This window comes from Danio rerio, chromosome 24 (assembly GCF_052040795.2).
Source record: "Danio rerio strain M-AB ecotype USA chromosome 24, GRCz13ab, whole genome shotgun sequence".
Lineage (NCBI taxonomy): Eukaryota > Metazoa > Chordata > Actinopteri > Cypriniformes > Danionidae > Danio > Danio rerio.
In genome coordinates this window covers 44,877,501-44,895,000 of record NC_141044.1, presented here as the reverse complement: position 1 = coordinate 44,895,000, position 17,500 = coordinate 44,877,501, and the positions used below count along the sequence as shown (strand labels likewise).

At 40.2% G+C, this 17,500-nt stretch overlaps 1 protein-coding gene across 3 annotated transcripts in view; it reads right to left on the bottom strand.

The window, feature by feature from the left end:
• The window catches only part of l3mbtl4 (L3MBTL histone methyl-lysine binding protein 4), a 67,831-nt gene that overhangs the window by 40,969 nt on the left and 9,362 nt on the right, over positions 1 to 17,500 (bottom strand). For 2 of the 3 annotated variants that reach the window (XR_015525448.1, XM_087310206.1), the window contains exons 3-10: positions 13,516 to 13,605; positions 13,385 to 13,442; positions 12,894 to 12,979; positions 11,108 to 11,212; positions 8,126 to 8,261; positions 4,283 to 4,374; positions 1,506 to 1,657; positions 116 to 192 (exon numbers count right to left, since the gene is read on the bottom strand). Coding sequence is in view for 2 of the 3 variants with exons in the window: in XM_087310206.1 (XP_087166332.1) it covers positions 116 to 192; positions 1,506 to 1,657; positions 4,283 to 4,374; positions 8,126 to 8,261; positions 11,108 to 11,212; positions 12,894 to 12,979; positions 13,385 to 13,442; positions 13,516 to 13,590 (781 nt within the window). In the remaining variant the exon portion in view is untranslated. The remainder of the gene's footprint in view (positions 1 to 115; positions 193 to 1,505; positions 1,658 to 4,282; positions 4,375 to 8,125; positions 8,262 to 11,107; positions 11,213 to 12,893; positions 12,980 to 13,384; positions 13,443 to 13,515; positions 13,606 to 17,500) is intronic. The other variant, XM_087310207.1, reaches the window with a different exon arrangement.

Here is a 17,500-nt window from a genome sequence, read left to right as displayed (position 1 = left end):
AAGAATAATAATTCGATTCAAGTCTAGTTTGTTTGTGTAGTGTTTTTTACAATAATATTGAATAAAGCGAGCGCGTCTGCAGTCCTCTAGGGGTCGCTGTAGATCTGAAACTCACCCTGAGGTGCAGTGAGCGGCCGGCCATGGTCCTGACACCAGCCAACCGGGTGAATATGAGGACTGCTCGCATCACACCTGACAACACACAACACACACTGATGGACTTACAGTTTCACTATTATACACAGAAAGAAAAACTAAGATTGGTACATATTTTCAGCTCACACACACACACACACACACACACACACACACACACACACACTGTAACATTGTGTGTCATGATTGTGATCATATGTGTCTGTAATTATGACTGTAGTTATGCCATGATTGTGTGATTGTTGTTATCATGTGACTGTGACAATAAGGCACACAATCATGTGGCATAACAACAGACTCGACTGATTGTGTGACATATTATGTGATGTATCTGACTGTAAGATCGTGACTAGCGTGATGACTCATGTAAAACGTTTGTTATTGCGACTGTATCTACATGTTGTGGCACAGTTATTGTGATTGTACTTATCTGATTTGGCTGATTAAGTGACTTTTATTGTGACCTATGAGTGATCGCAGCTGTTATTATATGAGGTGTCAGTGGCTGTTATGATGTTGAGTCAGAGCTTCTCCTGCTGGACACACACAGTAACAGCACACTGCATGATGTTATTTCTGTTCAGATCCTTTTATATCCGCTCTGTGAACGCACGCGTCTCTCTCTCTCGGTCTGTGTGTGTGGGAAGAGCTCTAATTTTACATCATTACCCTCTCCTGGGCTTTCATGAGCGAATCCCAGCAGTGATGTGGTGCATTATGTAAAACACAGACACGCATCGTAGTGCACGAGTGGAAGACCGGAATCAATCAGTCATTAGAAACACACGTTACATAAGCAGAAGCGGCTCACTCACACACTCACTCACTCACTCACTCACTCACTCACTCACACACACTCACACACTCACACACACACACACACACACACACACACACACACACACACACACACACACACACACACACACACACACACACACACACACACACACACACACACACACACACACACACACACACACACACACGATGCTGCAGATATTAATGTGAGCCGGAGAGAGAAATTCAATCACAGCCTCCATTAAACATCAAAGGCACTTTCATTAAATCAGCTCGACTTCAAAGTCACACCTCTACGATTCATCAGACTTGTGCTAATGCTTTATTTGTACCATGATCTACATTCTTTCATCTGCTCTCTTACATTACTGTAATGCATTGAACATTAATATGCACTAGAGCTGCTGCATATTCAGTCCTCGTCAGATTAATAATGTGCATTAAAACTGCACACAGAGCAACAGTGTCTACGATATTATTGAGATTTGTTAGCTCTGATATGGTTTTCTGGTTAGTCAGTGTGCTGTAATTCCCGCATCTGCACCCACCAGTAGTCGTAGGTGTCGTCCCAGTTGTCGAAGTGTACCAGGAATCTGCTGTCCACGATGTCTGCGATGGAGGCCACACACACCAGACAGGGGTTTTTACGGTCCACCGCCTCCAGCTTCATGCCCACCGCAAACATCGACTCGCTGGATGCCTGCGGATGAAAACAGCAGAGATGGCGTCTAGAAGATGTGTTCATGTATGCATGCTCACAAAACATCTTAAGAAGGAAAGCAGCTCCGAACTCATGAAAAGAGAGTCTGACGCCGCATTCACACGGGGATTCAGCGTCAACGCTTGACTGAAGCCGTGTCTGAAGTTGGGGCTGACGCGATCGTCATAGCAGCGTCAGCCAATGAAATTCACTAACCAATAAGCCACTGTCTAGCTGGTTTATTTGCATACAGTGATCTGATTGGCTGATGCTTCCGTCGGTGCTTGAAAAGTTGAGCTAGTCCCAACTTCTGCAGCGAGCAACGCCTCTGAAGCGGCGCCGACGGATCCACAGTGCAGTTCAGCAACGCCTGAAGTCACCCATTCAAAGTGAATAGGAAGCGTTGACGCTGACGCCCTGTTTGAACGGGGCGTGAGAAATAATCAACACATCAGTCCTGAATGCAAGACTTCTAAATCCATCATATTTGCTTCTGGATAAAGTCTGAAAGGTTCTTTAATTTGCACATTTAGCCTATAATTTACATTTAGTACATTTTATTTATTTATTTGATTTTGCCTACTTATTTGCATGTATGTTTGTACCTTCATTTTAGTCGTCTTTTATTGCTTTAATTTTACTTTCCACAATGAATCCTCATTTCACTTAACACATTTACAATGATAATAAAGCTTGTTAACAAGTGTTTCATGATTAATGAAGGAATTATAATGCTTTGTCTCATTATTTCATCTTCATTGACAAGCAGCAGGGTGTTTACAGCTACTGTATGCTTGTCCATTCGCATCCCGTCGCTTTGTGCCCCCTGGTGGCATAGTTGCAAACTGCGGTTATACCTAAAAACACACGCTAATGCTGTGTACACATTAGACGCGGAAAGTGTGGATAAACTATTCGAGTGTAAATAGATGCGTGAACATTTGAGTTTACTCGCTTCATCTGCACGTCAAAATCTGCTTCATTCGCGTGTCAAATTTACTTCACAACAGATGCGGATTCGTGTGACGGGCAGGGCTTCTGTCTTCACGGTGACTCTAGCTTCGTTGCTAAATGGCTAACGTGTATTTTAGAGAAAATAACAGTGTTTATGTGCTTTATGAAGACTGAAAAACAGCATCAATTTGTTTGTAGCTGTGTCTACTAGATCCTTTCAGAGGTGCACCAGCTCTGAGCTCATGAACTCCTCTAGAAACTTAATCCTGAAGATGGAAGCATTCAGCGGTGCTTCTGACTGAGCCCAGCCCAGTTTGATAAACTGTTGTCAGTGTGTGCTGGAGAATTTACCCCCAGGACACCAACAACAGGCGCTACGTCATAATCACGCCCCCACAAGAGAAAGCTCCTGGTTGGTTAACATGGTGCGAATGTCCGCTGAAGTTTAGATTTACCACCTAGAGTGGTTTGCGCCGCGCCATTCGCTTGTCTCGCATCATGTCTATTTGCGCCTTTGCATTGACCTAACATGTTAATCACTCGCGCTTGACGCTTCTTCCGCGTCTGGTGTGAACACAGCATTACTCCTTCAGTGTGGCGGCGGTAAGGGTCACGGCGGTAATGCTCCTTTTATAGTGTCACTCAGTTAATGTAATTCCATGCATTTTTTTGATCTTGGAGGTTATGAAAATAGTTTTCCTTTGATAATATTTACATGCGGTTTAAACCTATACAATAATCAATAAATAACATTTCAATAAAAATGTTTAAACAAAAATTTATAAAACAAATAAATAAAATGCATTAAAATACATTTAAAATAAAATACATTTTAAATAAAAATAAAACAAAACAAACATCCAAACTCACATAAATACAGCCAGTTAAGTATACCTTAAAAAATTAACATGTTCATTTAGATTTGTATCTATTTTTAGCAATTTTGGTATTTTTTTAAGTATATTTTGAATAATTCATTCATTTTCCTTTTGTTTAGTCTCTGTTTCAGTGGTCGCCACAGCCACAGCTATTCCAGCATGTTTCACACAGCGGATGTCCTTCCAGCTGCAACCCAGTACTGGGAAACACCCATCCACACTCATTCACTACGGCCAATTTAGTTGATCAGTTCTCCTATAGCACATGTGTTTGGACTATGGGGGAAACCCATGCCAACATGGGAAGAACATGCAAACTCCACACAAAAACGCCAACTGACCCAGTCAGGACTCAAACCAGAGACCTTCTTGCTGTGAGGCCACAGTGTAGACACTGTGAGGACACCGTGCCTACCACTCTGAATAATACATTTCTCTAAATATACATTTGGTAACTAGTTAGTACGTAAATGCGTTAACATCCCAATGTAAAAAACTATTTAATGAAACATCTAAAAGCAAAGAAAATGTCTGAAATACTTCTGATTTTAGCATTTAAAACAAATATAGCCTGAAAATTAAACAACTGTCCGATTCTGCACATCCACTAATGATTTATGAGAAGCACACATGCAAGAGGCTGACAATCAGCTCAACACACACGAGTTTAATTACTGACATCAGCATGCATCTTAATGTAAATATGGCAACATTATTATTTTAATGTTTGTTTAATAGTTATATAATCTGATTTGTGTGAATGAGAAACGTCAGTGATGAAGGTCAGACTTACGCCGCTTTGGGTTTTGAAGAGGTTCTTTGGTGCAGCTTGAGCATTGCAGGCCTCCAGATATTTCTCCCACTCAAACTCATTAGGCTTGTATCCTGATGATGAGAAATAATTCATTTAAAGGGAGAGTTCATGCAAAACATTAACGTTTACTCAGCATGTTTAAACACTAATAATTCTCTGTTTTTGTTGAAGTGTGTTGGAAATCAGCAGCCACGGACATCCACAGCAGGAACAAGAATAAGTGAACGGTGTCTTTAATAAGAGAAAAGACAAATATCAACTAAGGCTGCGTTCACACCTGTAGATGAATTGTTTTGTTCTAAAAAATTACTGCGATGTTGCTCTTTATTCTTGGTGTGGTTCACTTTCACAGAGTTTCTAACAGACCAAAACAGTTCAAACACCTCCTGGGCAAGTAAACTCTCCTCACACTGGTCAGAGTTTCAGGCTTATTGTCCAGCTCAGCTGTCATGCATGCATACTTTGATTTCTGAGGATGAGCAAGAAGACATAATGAGCGAAACACTGCGCTTTATTTTTGAATGCTGACACCCACATGCATCGTCACCAAATATAAATCAGAGAAGCAAGACTTTCTCAAACACAGCTGTTGGCTAGAATCATGCATTATAGGCTTCATACTATAGAGAGAAATGACAGATAAACCAAGACTACAGTTCGCTCAATTTTCCTAACAGATGAACAGCTCTCGTTAATAGTTCAGCATGCTTTTACTTTCGTTTTCGACATGAAACTCACATTTTCCAATAGGAATGATGACATCCAGCCCTGCTGTCATGTCTGATTGGTCTGATGACATTAATCATGTGGGGCACCAAAAATCACTGATGTATTCTGATATTCCTGTGCTTAAAAGCACAACTCTTACTGATGAAACCAGGCGTAAGAGAAAGGAAAGGCGTCTCCGGCAGAGGGCGCGCCGAGCCAACAAACCAGCTGGACGAACTCTGTGCACCCTTTGATACTTCTAGTGACCCCCTCACTCGTAGTCTAGATGAACTCCCTACTCGTACTTCTACCGAGCTCGCACACCTAAATCTGGGGCATTACTGTGGGAATTGATATTAAAAGGCCTAAATGTTGATTTCTATGTACTGGGATGACTATATATCTGTCTCCCTACTGTTCAAGTGATTTAGCATGCTCCTTGAATGTATGAGTTAAGTAGTTTTTGCATGTTGATATATGAACACGGTCACTGAGACACTGAGAGTATTAAAGCTGACATGTACTCTTCAGCTTTGCGCTTTCTGACTTCTGTATACTGAGAGTCGTAGGCCCTTTATTCTTAACGGAGGATAAGGTAAGGATTTTGGTTTCTGTTATTGGTCTTTTGTTTATTCTACTTTTTCACTGGGTTTTGTTTTATTAATAAAAGTGTATTTTATTACTTTTCTTCACTGGAGTGGACACTGAATTCATTTTCCAGAACCCATCTAAGTTACCCTGTGTGGTTAAGTATGAATCTAATTTGTTCTTTTGCAAAATACACTCTAAAGACGATCCTTTAACTAAACTCTAGCTAAGAAATATAGCGAAGGGAGGATCCTGATTTTATCTTTGTTTAGTTAGGGTGATTAAATAAAGGCGAATCAGCACAGCTCTGGTTTATATATTTATACACAGTTGAAGCCCTCCTGAATTATTAGTCCCCTGTTTATTTTTCCCCCAATTTCTGTTTGTTAGATCATTGGATTATTTTGCTTTCTCATTGCAATCGATCCGCTGCAGAGTTAATTTCAATCGAGCCGAGACTACCTCATTCCGGCTCTCTCCGACTGATTGATTTGGCGCAGATCAGAGCGTGATTGCTGAATTAACGATAATTCAAATATAACTGAAAGGTTATAATCTTTAGATTTAATTAGCTCATTTAATCTGAAACTCTAGCTAGGGCATGACATTGAATACTCGTGCTTCCTGAGCGTCGGCTGCACCAAAGAGATGCAAATGCTAAAGGCGGGGTCACAACAACTGTGCCTTTGTCTTTGGGTGTTACTGATTCAAGCTGGTCAGGGCCGGTGAAACCTCAAGACTCTAAGGCCCCTTTTACACTAGTGCGTTTTAGTTTTAAAACGGCGTTTTAGAATGAAAACGATCCGCGTCCACACTCGCGTTTCACCCAGCGTTTCTGAACTGCTCTCCGTCCACACCAAAACGCTGAAAACGCACATCACGTGACCACACACACACTCAGGCAAGCGCTGTAGCCAATCTACCCAGATGAGAGCTGTGCTAGTCGGACTTCTCATCAAGCATCTCCCGCTGGATCTAACCTCACTATATTTATTAAACGGAATATTTCTTTCATCTTCTTGTCTTTATTTAACGACATATTCATTGGACATTGGAATCTATTACTTGTTCTCAGGTAACGTGTTTTGGCTAAGCGCAAAGATAAGTTAATGATTAATGTAAGCACATACATTCTGTATATTGACTGATCGCTTGCCTTTATTTCCTATAATGTATAAACTTATTGTATGTTATACTTTTATAATGGCCATTATCGATTAAAACTGATATTCAGCAAAGAGAGGGTGTGTTTCGTATTTTCACTGAAATTGAAAGGAGGCAGTTGTTATCGGCTCCGTTTTGTTATAAATATGCACACAGTGAAGATGACGCTCATATTTGCAGCACGGCGCCTCAACATTTTTGCTGTCTGTTTAGTTGTTAATATTAAAGTGAAAATAGGCAGTTCCTTATATGTTTACATTTTATTGTTGAGAAAGTAAAACAACGTAGCCAGGGTGATGTGAATGAAGTTATAAAGTACACTGTTCCCTTTGAAGATTGACGCGTGTCCTCGGTATAGTCTGTTTTCCATATCAAACTGAGAAGAAGAGACTGCAGCCATGATCAAACTTGCGAAGTTTTAACTTACACGGAGAAGATGCAGGACTGAACTGTGCGTGTTAGGCTACTTAATATTCAGGAAAAGCCCCAATCAGAGAGGCGAATGTCTGCAGCCCCGCCTCCGTTTTCAAATGTCTCCGTTTTCCATCATCCACACTGAGACGCAGCAGCAGCGTTTCAGAATGAAAACGGCCTCTCCAGCGTTTTCGAAACGCTCCGTTTTCGGCGCTCGAGAACTCCGGCGTAGTGTGGACGGATGGCGTAACCGTAGCAAAACTTATGCGTTTTCAAACTAAAACGCATTAGTGTAAACGGGGCCTAAAACACAATCTTCAACTAAACTAGCCACGCCCATTTTCTGTGTTTCCACCTAGCCACTCCCCTCCTCCTGAAAGCCTTTATAGACGAGACTCGTGATAAAACTTGCAGACATGTCAGAGACTCCTGAAAGGCTCTTGCAGACTTGTGGACTTCTTGAAGGTGCTGACTGAGAGCAGACTAACCAACACGTCTGAATAAAGAAATTCTTCTGCTTGTTCAAGTCTCCTGGACTGAGTTCTTGCTCTCTTAATTTATTAATTATTTTACAACAGTTCCCAAACAAATGTCTAGGGGTATTAGACTAATATTAGACTAGATGTTCTTCAAGACACTAGTGTTCAGCTTAAAGTGACATGTAAAGGCTTCACTAGGGTAATTAGGGTAAAGTTAGGGTAATTAGGCAAGTCATTGTATAACAGTGGTTTGTTCTGGAGACAATCCAACACTAATATTGCTGAAGGGGTGAATAATATTGAGCTTAACATGACTTTAACACTATTAAAATCTGCTTTTATTCTAGCCCAAATAAAACAAATCAGACTTTCTCCAGAAGAACAGATATTAGAGGAAACTCTGTGAACAACTCCTGCAGGGAATTTAAGGGTAATGAATGCAACACTTGAACATGATGAACTAGCGCACCTTTGGGTGGATGAAGCTTGTGTCCTGTGGACTCGCACCAGCCGGCCGGTTTGAGGTCCGGAGAGTCTGCGTTTGCCCAGAAGTCATAGCACTCGGAGTAACTATCGATATGCAGACGCAGACGGAAGCCAATCACCTTCAGGAACACAACAGCACATCAACATCTCCAGTTTGATCACATTAGGCTGTTGCTAGTTAATAAGAATTGTTTACATTATTTATTAAATTTCCCACTTATTGTATTTTATTAACATCTACGCCCACCACAACCTGAAACCCAAGTCACAGTAAGGTAAAATATGAATTTATGTCATTCAGTGTCGTAAAACATTGCTGCTATATTAATGTGCATTTCCCAGTGATGGGTTGCGGCTGGAAGGGCATCCGCTGCCTAAAAACGTACTGGATAAGTTGGCGGTTCATTCCACTGTGGCGACCCCAAATTAATTAAGGAACTAAGCCGAATATAAAATGAATGAATGAATGTGTATATCACACTTCCGGCTGGCTGCATATCCGATCTAGACTTTACCATCACATTAGTTGTCTGCACCATGAGGTCAAATAACCTGCAAAACTCCAACACACATGAAAACCCCACATCATACGCTCAATTTCTGCATCATTTTTAATGCAACTCCACATTAGTGAATCAATGCATTTGGCAGATGCTTTTATCGGTAACACTTTACAATAAGGTTCATTAGTTAATGCATTTACTAACATGAACTAATCATGAACAACACATGTACAGCATTTATTAATCATAATTGAACATTTACTAATGCATTATGAACATTCAAGTCCATGCTTGTTTACATTAGTTAATGCAGCATGAGTTAACATGAACTAACAATGAACTACTGTATTTTCATTAACTAACATGAGCAAATACAGTAGTAAATGTATTGTTCATTGTTTGTTCATGTTAGTAAATGCATTAATGAACATTAACCAATGAATCATATTGTAAAGTGTGACCCTTTTATCTGATGACATTTATTGAACTCAGCATCTTAAAACATTTTTTAAATTCCAGCCAAACAAAAGTAAACAAGGCTTTCTCTGAAAAACATCACTGGAAAAAATAGCTTGATTATTTAGTCTGTTTATTGCAGTAAGCAATAATAACTTGAGTACATGGCCAGGATAAATAATACAGCATTGTATTTAAGCTAATAAATAATTATAGAGACATCAGCTTATTTCATGTGAAACTGATCAATGTTCATGATTCAAAAAAAGCATCCCAGTCTAAAGTACAAGTCAAACACCCTGACTTTTCCCTGACTAGCTGCATTTCTGTGAGATGATGAATGGGAAAAAGGCAATAAAACAACAACAGGTCCAATAGATGAATAAACGTCACCAAACGTCAAAAGAATCATGCAGCCATTGGCTAAATTCTGCATCTGTCAAAGTAGGAAGCACTGACTGACAGATGCAGAACGCCAAAACACTCGACTGCTTTGTTTAGGCTTTAGTAACTATAACTTTGACTTGATATTCAGTTTGTGATCTCATTTCCTTTCCAACACTGTAAACTATGACCTCGTCTTGCTCTTTACTACAAAGAGGCCATTTCCGCATTAAGTAACATAGTAAACAATGTAAACAACAGGGGTCTGTTCTTTGTACCTCGCTTAAATGATCCAAGATGATTAGGCAGATCCTGGATCTGTTCATCCTGATAACTGATCTCTGCCTAATTTGGTTCTTCAAACAAGTTCATGAATCAGATTAAACCATCTGGATGAGCTGATCTGTGTGTTGTGAAGGACAGGTCTATATATACTCCAAATCATGATCAGCAATGCAGCGATTGGCTGACGGCACAGCAGCGTAATGACATCATCTGATTAATATTCAATTCTTCATGAATTACATACAATTAATAGGAAATAGTTGGTTAAATATGATATGCAATAACTTTACACCTTTGTTGTGGGCTACAGGCTTTACACTTTCAAGTGCCAAGAGTATTTAGCTCACAGTTAGAGCGGATTTTCTTTTTTAATCGGTGTAAATAACTATATATATATATTGTTAAAAATTATATTTACTATTTTCCCAAGTGTATATAACTCCTACTGTATAAAAGTAAATACTGTAAGAAAACTTTCAGTATTATCTTTGCTTGAATTGAGCCACTCTAATCCTGTTTATATGAAATAAGCTGCTGCTCCTGATCAGGTTTGAGCTCCAGCACTGTTGCTATGACAACAACTCTCGCATGAGTTTTGAAGAACGAAACGATCCTGGATCTGTCAAATCATCAATAAACAAATCCAGCTAACCGAGAAATCCACGCATGAAGAACAGAGCCCTGGTCTCCGGAAGAAACGGTGACATAAACAAACGAGCACCCATTCATACTTCAACACTTGTGTCAGTGGAGTATATGTGTTTGATGGGATGCTGTTCTGTAAACTCTTACCTTTCAAAATAAACCCTGATGTACAGCAATCAATGCGTGCGCGTGTGTTATTACGATGATATGTACTCCATATATCTAATAGGCGTTTTCTGTTCAACTTACACATACTCAGCAAATACACTCTTTAAAAACTTCCCATTGAAAAACGACTAGCTGCAATCGCTGCGTGAGGGTTGTAGCTTTAGACTGATGTATAGTCTGTCCAGATTACTCCTGTTCTCATTGATAGAATCTATTCATAAACACTGACATGTGGCTGAGAGGTTCAGCAGTACCCAGCCCAAAGCATTAGTAAATGATTGAATTTAATGCAAAATCAAGCAAATATATATATATATATATATATATATATATATACATACACACACACACACTCACTCGTTCCCATTTTGATATTCCGTGACTTGGAGAAATATTTGAATAATATTCCCTGACTTTGTCTGCAACAGAACTAGGAATATCATGGCCTTTTCAATGACCTGTGGGAACCCTGAAATGAACTGCAATATTCTGCATGTGTGTGTGTGTGTGTGTTTGTGTCTGACCTCGGCCACCGACAGCACACAGAACATGGATGGGTGCAGCGGGTCGATGCCCTCCAGCCTCATGCCCACCTTAAAGCCATTCCTGGTTTCGGGAAATCCCTGAAACTGCAGAAGACAACCATCAGCGTCAGCACAATGCACAAACAACAACAACAACAACAAACACACACACACACACACACACACACACAGACACACACATTACCAGAGTTCATGCACATTTTTACTTCAAAAACTTTCCAGGACTTTTGAGTCACTTTCCATGACCTAATGTTTGATGTAATGTCTACGTTTACATGGTGTATAATAAGAAAACCAGTGCACGCTTACATTTATTCCAGCGTATTACAGAACACACAACACTCTCTCTAGTTTCAATTTATTTTTATATCCATGTAAAATAGATGATGCACCCACGGTCACAGCAAACTCCTCATCTGTGTGTGTGTTCTTCAGCAGCACATGTAGCCTCCATTAGGCAGCAACTCTATCATTCCCAGTCCAGAAGCTGATGAGAATAGTTTGACATGGCCGTGTGTTCATCGTTTAGGTTGCTGAAGGAATCATTTGCTCCTTTGTTTTTGTGGGCTTCTTTGTTTCTCGTTTGACCGTTTATGAAAGGATCAGAAGTCAGAAGCACTTCAATAATTACGTGCACGTTATCAATATGAGCTCAAGAAGTTCGTTACTTCAGATATAGACGCCAATACGAGCGCATGCAAGGAAGCGAAACCGCGCACGCTTTTAGACGGCCTAGTGAACATCTACAGGACACACGGCAGATTCTGCTCTTCTTCTTGGCTTTGTGGCTGTTCATCAAGACAACGACGAGGTTTGTTTGCGCTCGGGTCGACCATGGCTCGTTATTATTCGTATATATTATCACGATGTAATGTCTCGACTGTGTGTTCAAAAATGAGGCTTCCTTTGTTTTCATCCTCCTGCTTGTGTATGTACTAATGACGCTTCTCTGTAGATCAATAGCGTTCAGCTGCACGTCTCGCTCCGCCTTTTGGTACCCTTCTGAAAACCTACCCAAAAAGTGTTATGGTACGGTGCGCTTTTAGTTACCTTTTGACAATGCAAATGGCCATAAAAGCGTACCGAACCACACAATATCGCACCACTCAGTGGAAACGGGCTAAAAGACTTACTCACATTTGGTTCATTTTATTTGGAATGACTAATACTATTAGAACAACACAGCATCCAAATAATCGTAAGGAGCCCATAATGTTTCACAGTACAAGCAGCATGCAACCATTGATGATCTTTTGCGTGGCACTATTAGACACTCAATGCATTCTGCGTGCAGTATTAAGTAAATGGATTAAGGATAGAGATGGCATCGTCTTCTCCACACATGAAGACTGCCTATTATTGCAGATACAGAACAATACTTTGCAGTTTGTTTAGAGTCTTTTTTACTGAGTCCGGCAGTGTGTAGTCCCCTCACACACAGTTTATGAACGTGCCCTAGGCTACCGTAAATTAAAACCACCAACTTTGTGTTGTAGCCACACACTTTCAGAGCATTCACTAATGGTTGATATTTCAGCATTTTTTTCTGAATAGCACAGATCCATGTATGAGTCAAAACAACAGCCTACTTCCATAATCAGAATGTTTTTCAGTACTTCATCCACAACAACAACATCAGGAGTGTTTGGAAAATCTCTAATGACAGCACTCAGAACATGTGCATTACTGCTCAATGATGGAAACCAGTTCATTCGTACAGTCTTGTTAATGTCACACACATACACACACACACAAACACACACACCTCAGTGAAGAGTGACAGTGGTGCGGCTTCAGCTTGCTTCTCCTCCAGATACTGATCCCAGGAAAACAGCTTCTTTTTACCGCTCACTGTTGACACACAAACACACACACACACACACACACACACACCGAAAACACAGAAACACACACAAAGAGAAAAACACGCACACACAAATGAGCACACCCAAAACACACAAAGACAGGAAGAAAGAGATACACACACAGAGGGAGAGAAAGGACACACACACAACACAAATACAACAAAAACACAATAACACACACAAACACAAAGACAGAAACATGCACACACAAATGCGCACACCCAAAACAAACACACACACACACACACACACACACACACACACACACACACACACACACACACACACACACACAACACAGAGTTAGTAACTGTCTTCAGTCACTCCTGACAGCTGCAGCAGAAGTGTGTGTGTGTGTGTGTGTGTGTGTGTGTGTGTGTGTTTCCTCCACCTTGTGAAGTGGACACTTTATTCTTCATCTTGGTTGGGTTTTCGTCTTTGGGTCGCTCCTGAGGAGAAGCAGAAGCACGGGGTGGGTCACTGTGCTAGGGGTCACTGAAGGTCAGAGGTCACGGTACTCACTCGCAGGCTGTACTCCTCCGACACACCTCTGGGGCTTACACTGGCTTTCTTCTTCCTGCGCTCCTCGCTCTGCATTATTAGACATACACACTACACACACACACACACACACACACAGCATCAGTTTCCCTTTCACTTCACAACTAGACTGGACATGTGCTCAATATCTGTACGATTTTAAACTGCTCGTGCTTTGTGAATGTCAGTGGTTGTACTCTTCCTGTGAGCATGTTTAGAGCAGTACTGCTACTTTTACTCCACTGCTGTCCTTCAATCTGCTGTCACTACTGCGACTGTGCTGTGATTCAGTCGTGTTATACTAGTGAAATCACACACAGAAGGTAAATCACATCATAATGCACCACCTCAACACATGGCCGGTTTATAACTGCAGCAAACTTTTTGGAAGCATTAAAAGTGTCCAAGAAAAATATCCAAAATCTCTACACGTATTGAACTGTTGAGATCAGAGATGCCCAAAGTAAGGCCAGCGGGTCAAAGTTGGCCCACACACCCTTTGATTTGGCCAACTATCCCATTTAAAAAGACGAGGAGAACGGTTGGGGCAAATGAATTTTGAGTTGAACGTAATCTTTTGTTTCTTAGTTTTATTGCTGAGCTACAACAAAGACAAGTGGAATGAAATGATTTGATTAAATGTTGTAAACACATCAGACTTTTAACATGTAAATACTGTCACTTGATGTATGGTACATCTGACATCTATGAGCAGATCAAGGTAAAGGTGCGACTCGACTAGTGTATGCAGCGGTGAACTCCAGTGCGTTATAAATGAAATTATGTTTTAACAGTAAATATTTCATTATGAAATGTCAAGATTTATACTGCATTAGATATTAAATATGATTTAAAGCAACATTTTTTTTTTCATTTATCAAAAAACTAAAGAGGTTAAAAAGAAAGAAAATTTAAAAAGAAGTAAATTTAATGGATTACGATTAGGCCCTCAATCAAGTTTGGTTTTTGGCCCTTTATAGGAAAAAGTTTGGGCACCCCTGGTTTAGATGCAGGTCACTAATGAGAAGATGACGAATGTTTACTGACTGAAACGGCCTTAAACACTTAAGCCTAGTGCACACTAGAGGATTTTAAGCCTGATTTGAGCCCAATTTGGAAGTTAACGAGCTCGCCGACAGATCGGGCTGTGATCGGGAAGAAATCTGCGGGTGCTCGGCGCTCGCCGCTCTTTATGTGTGAACTACTGAACAACGCATCAACGAGGCTCGCTGACGCGTCGCCGACACCTCGCAGATGGAAATCCAACATTTAGTATGCTGAATATTCCAGAGCAGTCGGCCGACTCAACCCCACGTGTGGTCAGATGTAGTGACGAGCTGCAGCCAATGAGAGAGCAGATCAGCATGAGCTGAATGCCTGTGTGCTGAGCAGAAACATCTGTGATTGGTCAGAATGGGCATCGGTGCACTCGCTTCACTCTGCGTTAGCACAGACATGAGAGTAGGATATATTAACAGTGGAACTAGAATTCTGTAACTATTAGAATTACCATACTGCTCATTCTGACCGTTCTCATATAAACGCCATACTGTCACAACATATTTACATTCAAAGCTATTATTGAGATATTAAAATTAAGCTCTGAATGTCTGGCATCATATTTAATGACACCATTACCCTAAAAATATCATCTTTTTTTGTTAATACAGCCTATAAATATGTAGTTAAGACACTAAAACACTTAAAGGTCTTGGCTTTCATTTTCACTTTCAAACAGGAGCTATTCGGCACAGAATATGCAGTTTTGAAAGATATCTGAAGTAAATTAATGTTTTTGCCATCAGAAAGTTTTGTTTATGTTAGCAGGAAGTTGCCAGGCAAGAAAATGCACACATATTTAAAGTCACAGTGAAAAGTATCAGACATGCATGCAGTCATTTTGACCAATATGGTAATTTAAGGCAGAAATGCTTAGTTCTTTACTGTTTTGTAATAAATAAAAATAAATAACAATGTCAGAAAGAAATACACTGATAGTTAGAAAGCGGCAGGGTGTTATAAATATGTTAGTTTTATTTCAAAGAGTTATAAAATTACAAAAATTTAAAACTCTCTGTGTATCTATCCACTGGAACCTGCAGATCATAAATTAGCTGATTTGATTATGTTTTTAAATGCTTTCTCCAAAGCTTGAAAAGCTGTCAGTGATGTCATCAGCACACAAGCAGCCAATAGTGTTCAGCTGTTTCTGACGACTCCTCCCTCAAATTTTCATTGGCTGTGGTTTGGTAGCTTGAATGAGCTGATGGGGAATGAGTTGTTGTCAGATCATGTAGTGTGTGACCCCCCTCTTGTGGATCGTTCACAGAGTGTTGCGTAGTGTGAACACCACAGAGATTAAAAGACACAAAGTCAAGTCATGTAGTGTGAACGGCACAGCGATCTGTTGATGTTTAAAATCCTGTAGTGTGAACTAGGCTTTAGGTAGGCACAAGACATCAACATGACGTCAGACTGAAGTTGTACCCCGGTGACGTGGGGACGCTGCATTTTGTTTTAGGAAATAAAAAAAATTGTGTTGACATCAGAACCCAACGTCAGGCCAACGACTTTAATGTCTAACTTAAAACCAACCAAATATCAACGTCTATTGATGTGACAACGTGACGTTACCACTACTATCAGATGTTGGATTTTGGTTGCCATACCTGATGATATGTATATTTGTAATATTTGACGTCAGTATGACGCTGGGTTAAGATGTTAGATATTGCTCAGTTTATTACACAACCTAAAATCAACCAAATATTAACATTATTTGAGGCAGTCATTGGACATCAAAATAACGTTGTCCTTAGACGCTGGCCAGACACTGAATTTTGGTCACCTGACATCACAACTTAAATCCAACCTAACATTAATGTCTAATGATGTTGTGTGTCTGCTGGACAATAACTAAATGCACTACAGAATGTGACGTTTACACACACACATGCACAAATTACATGTAAACATGTCAGCTTTATACAGCGTAATCCTCACTACTATTGAGCACTTATGAAAGGGCTAGTGTTTACTCATACTCTGAGTTATATTCACAGCAGCTACTCTTACTCTACTGCACTGCATTATTAGGCAAGTAATGGTACTCCTACTCCAGTATGATTCTTCAGAACTCTTTCCATCACTGGTAAGAACGCAGTGAGGTTTACTTTATATCTGTGATGTAAATCTGAATTTAAAGCATCATCAGTAAAATAAGAGAAATTCAAATCAAGTTCTTCAGATGTATCAGTATTCATTATGTTAGTCTATAATCACAGACAAAACTCACATTTAGAGGACGTAAACATCCAAAGTTTGCAGTCGCCACTTCCGCCTACGTTAATTAAGGATTATTTTGAGATCTCCTCATACTTCAGCATCTCATTAAATCTTCTGACCAATCACATGCTCTTTACTGTCTGACAAGCCCCGCCCCCTGTTCATTTAACATGCGTGAGCTCATCCACTTTCACTAGCAGAGCTGTGAGAAACAACAAACACTATTGGCTGTTTTTAAAAGAGGAGCTACTATAAGCCCCGCCCACTCTTCATGATTCAGTCGAGATTACGTCAAATATCCAATAATAAAAAAACAAATGCACATCTGAAAGCACTTGAGCGGCTCTTTAACTCCAGCAGTGAGGTGTTTGTGACGTGTTTCTGCATCTGTGCTCCTCCAGACCTCATTAAGCCGCTCTGCTGAAGGCTGGTCTCCCAGAGGCCTGTTCAGACTGAAGGCGATGGATTACAGTGTTAAAGAGTCATGCTCAGTGTGTGTCTGTGTGTGTGTGTGTGTGTGTGTGTGTAACCTACAGACATTCTGCAAAAACCACACTCAAAACTTGTACATCTATTGTTATTTACATGCATCACTTTCAAACTCCACATCATTTTTATTGTAATGCAATAGAGCAGGGAGAGCATACGGTTTATTTCATATCCAGGAGCATATGATCAACCC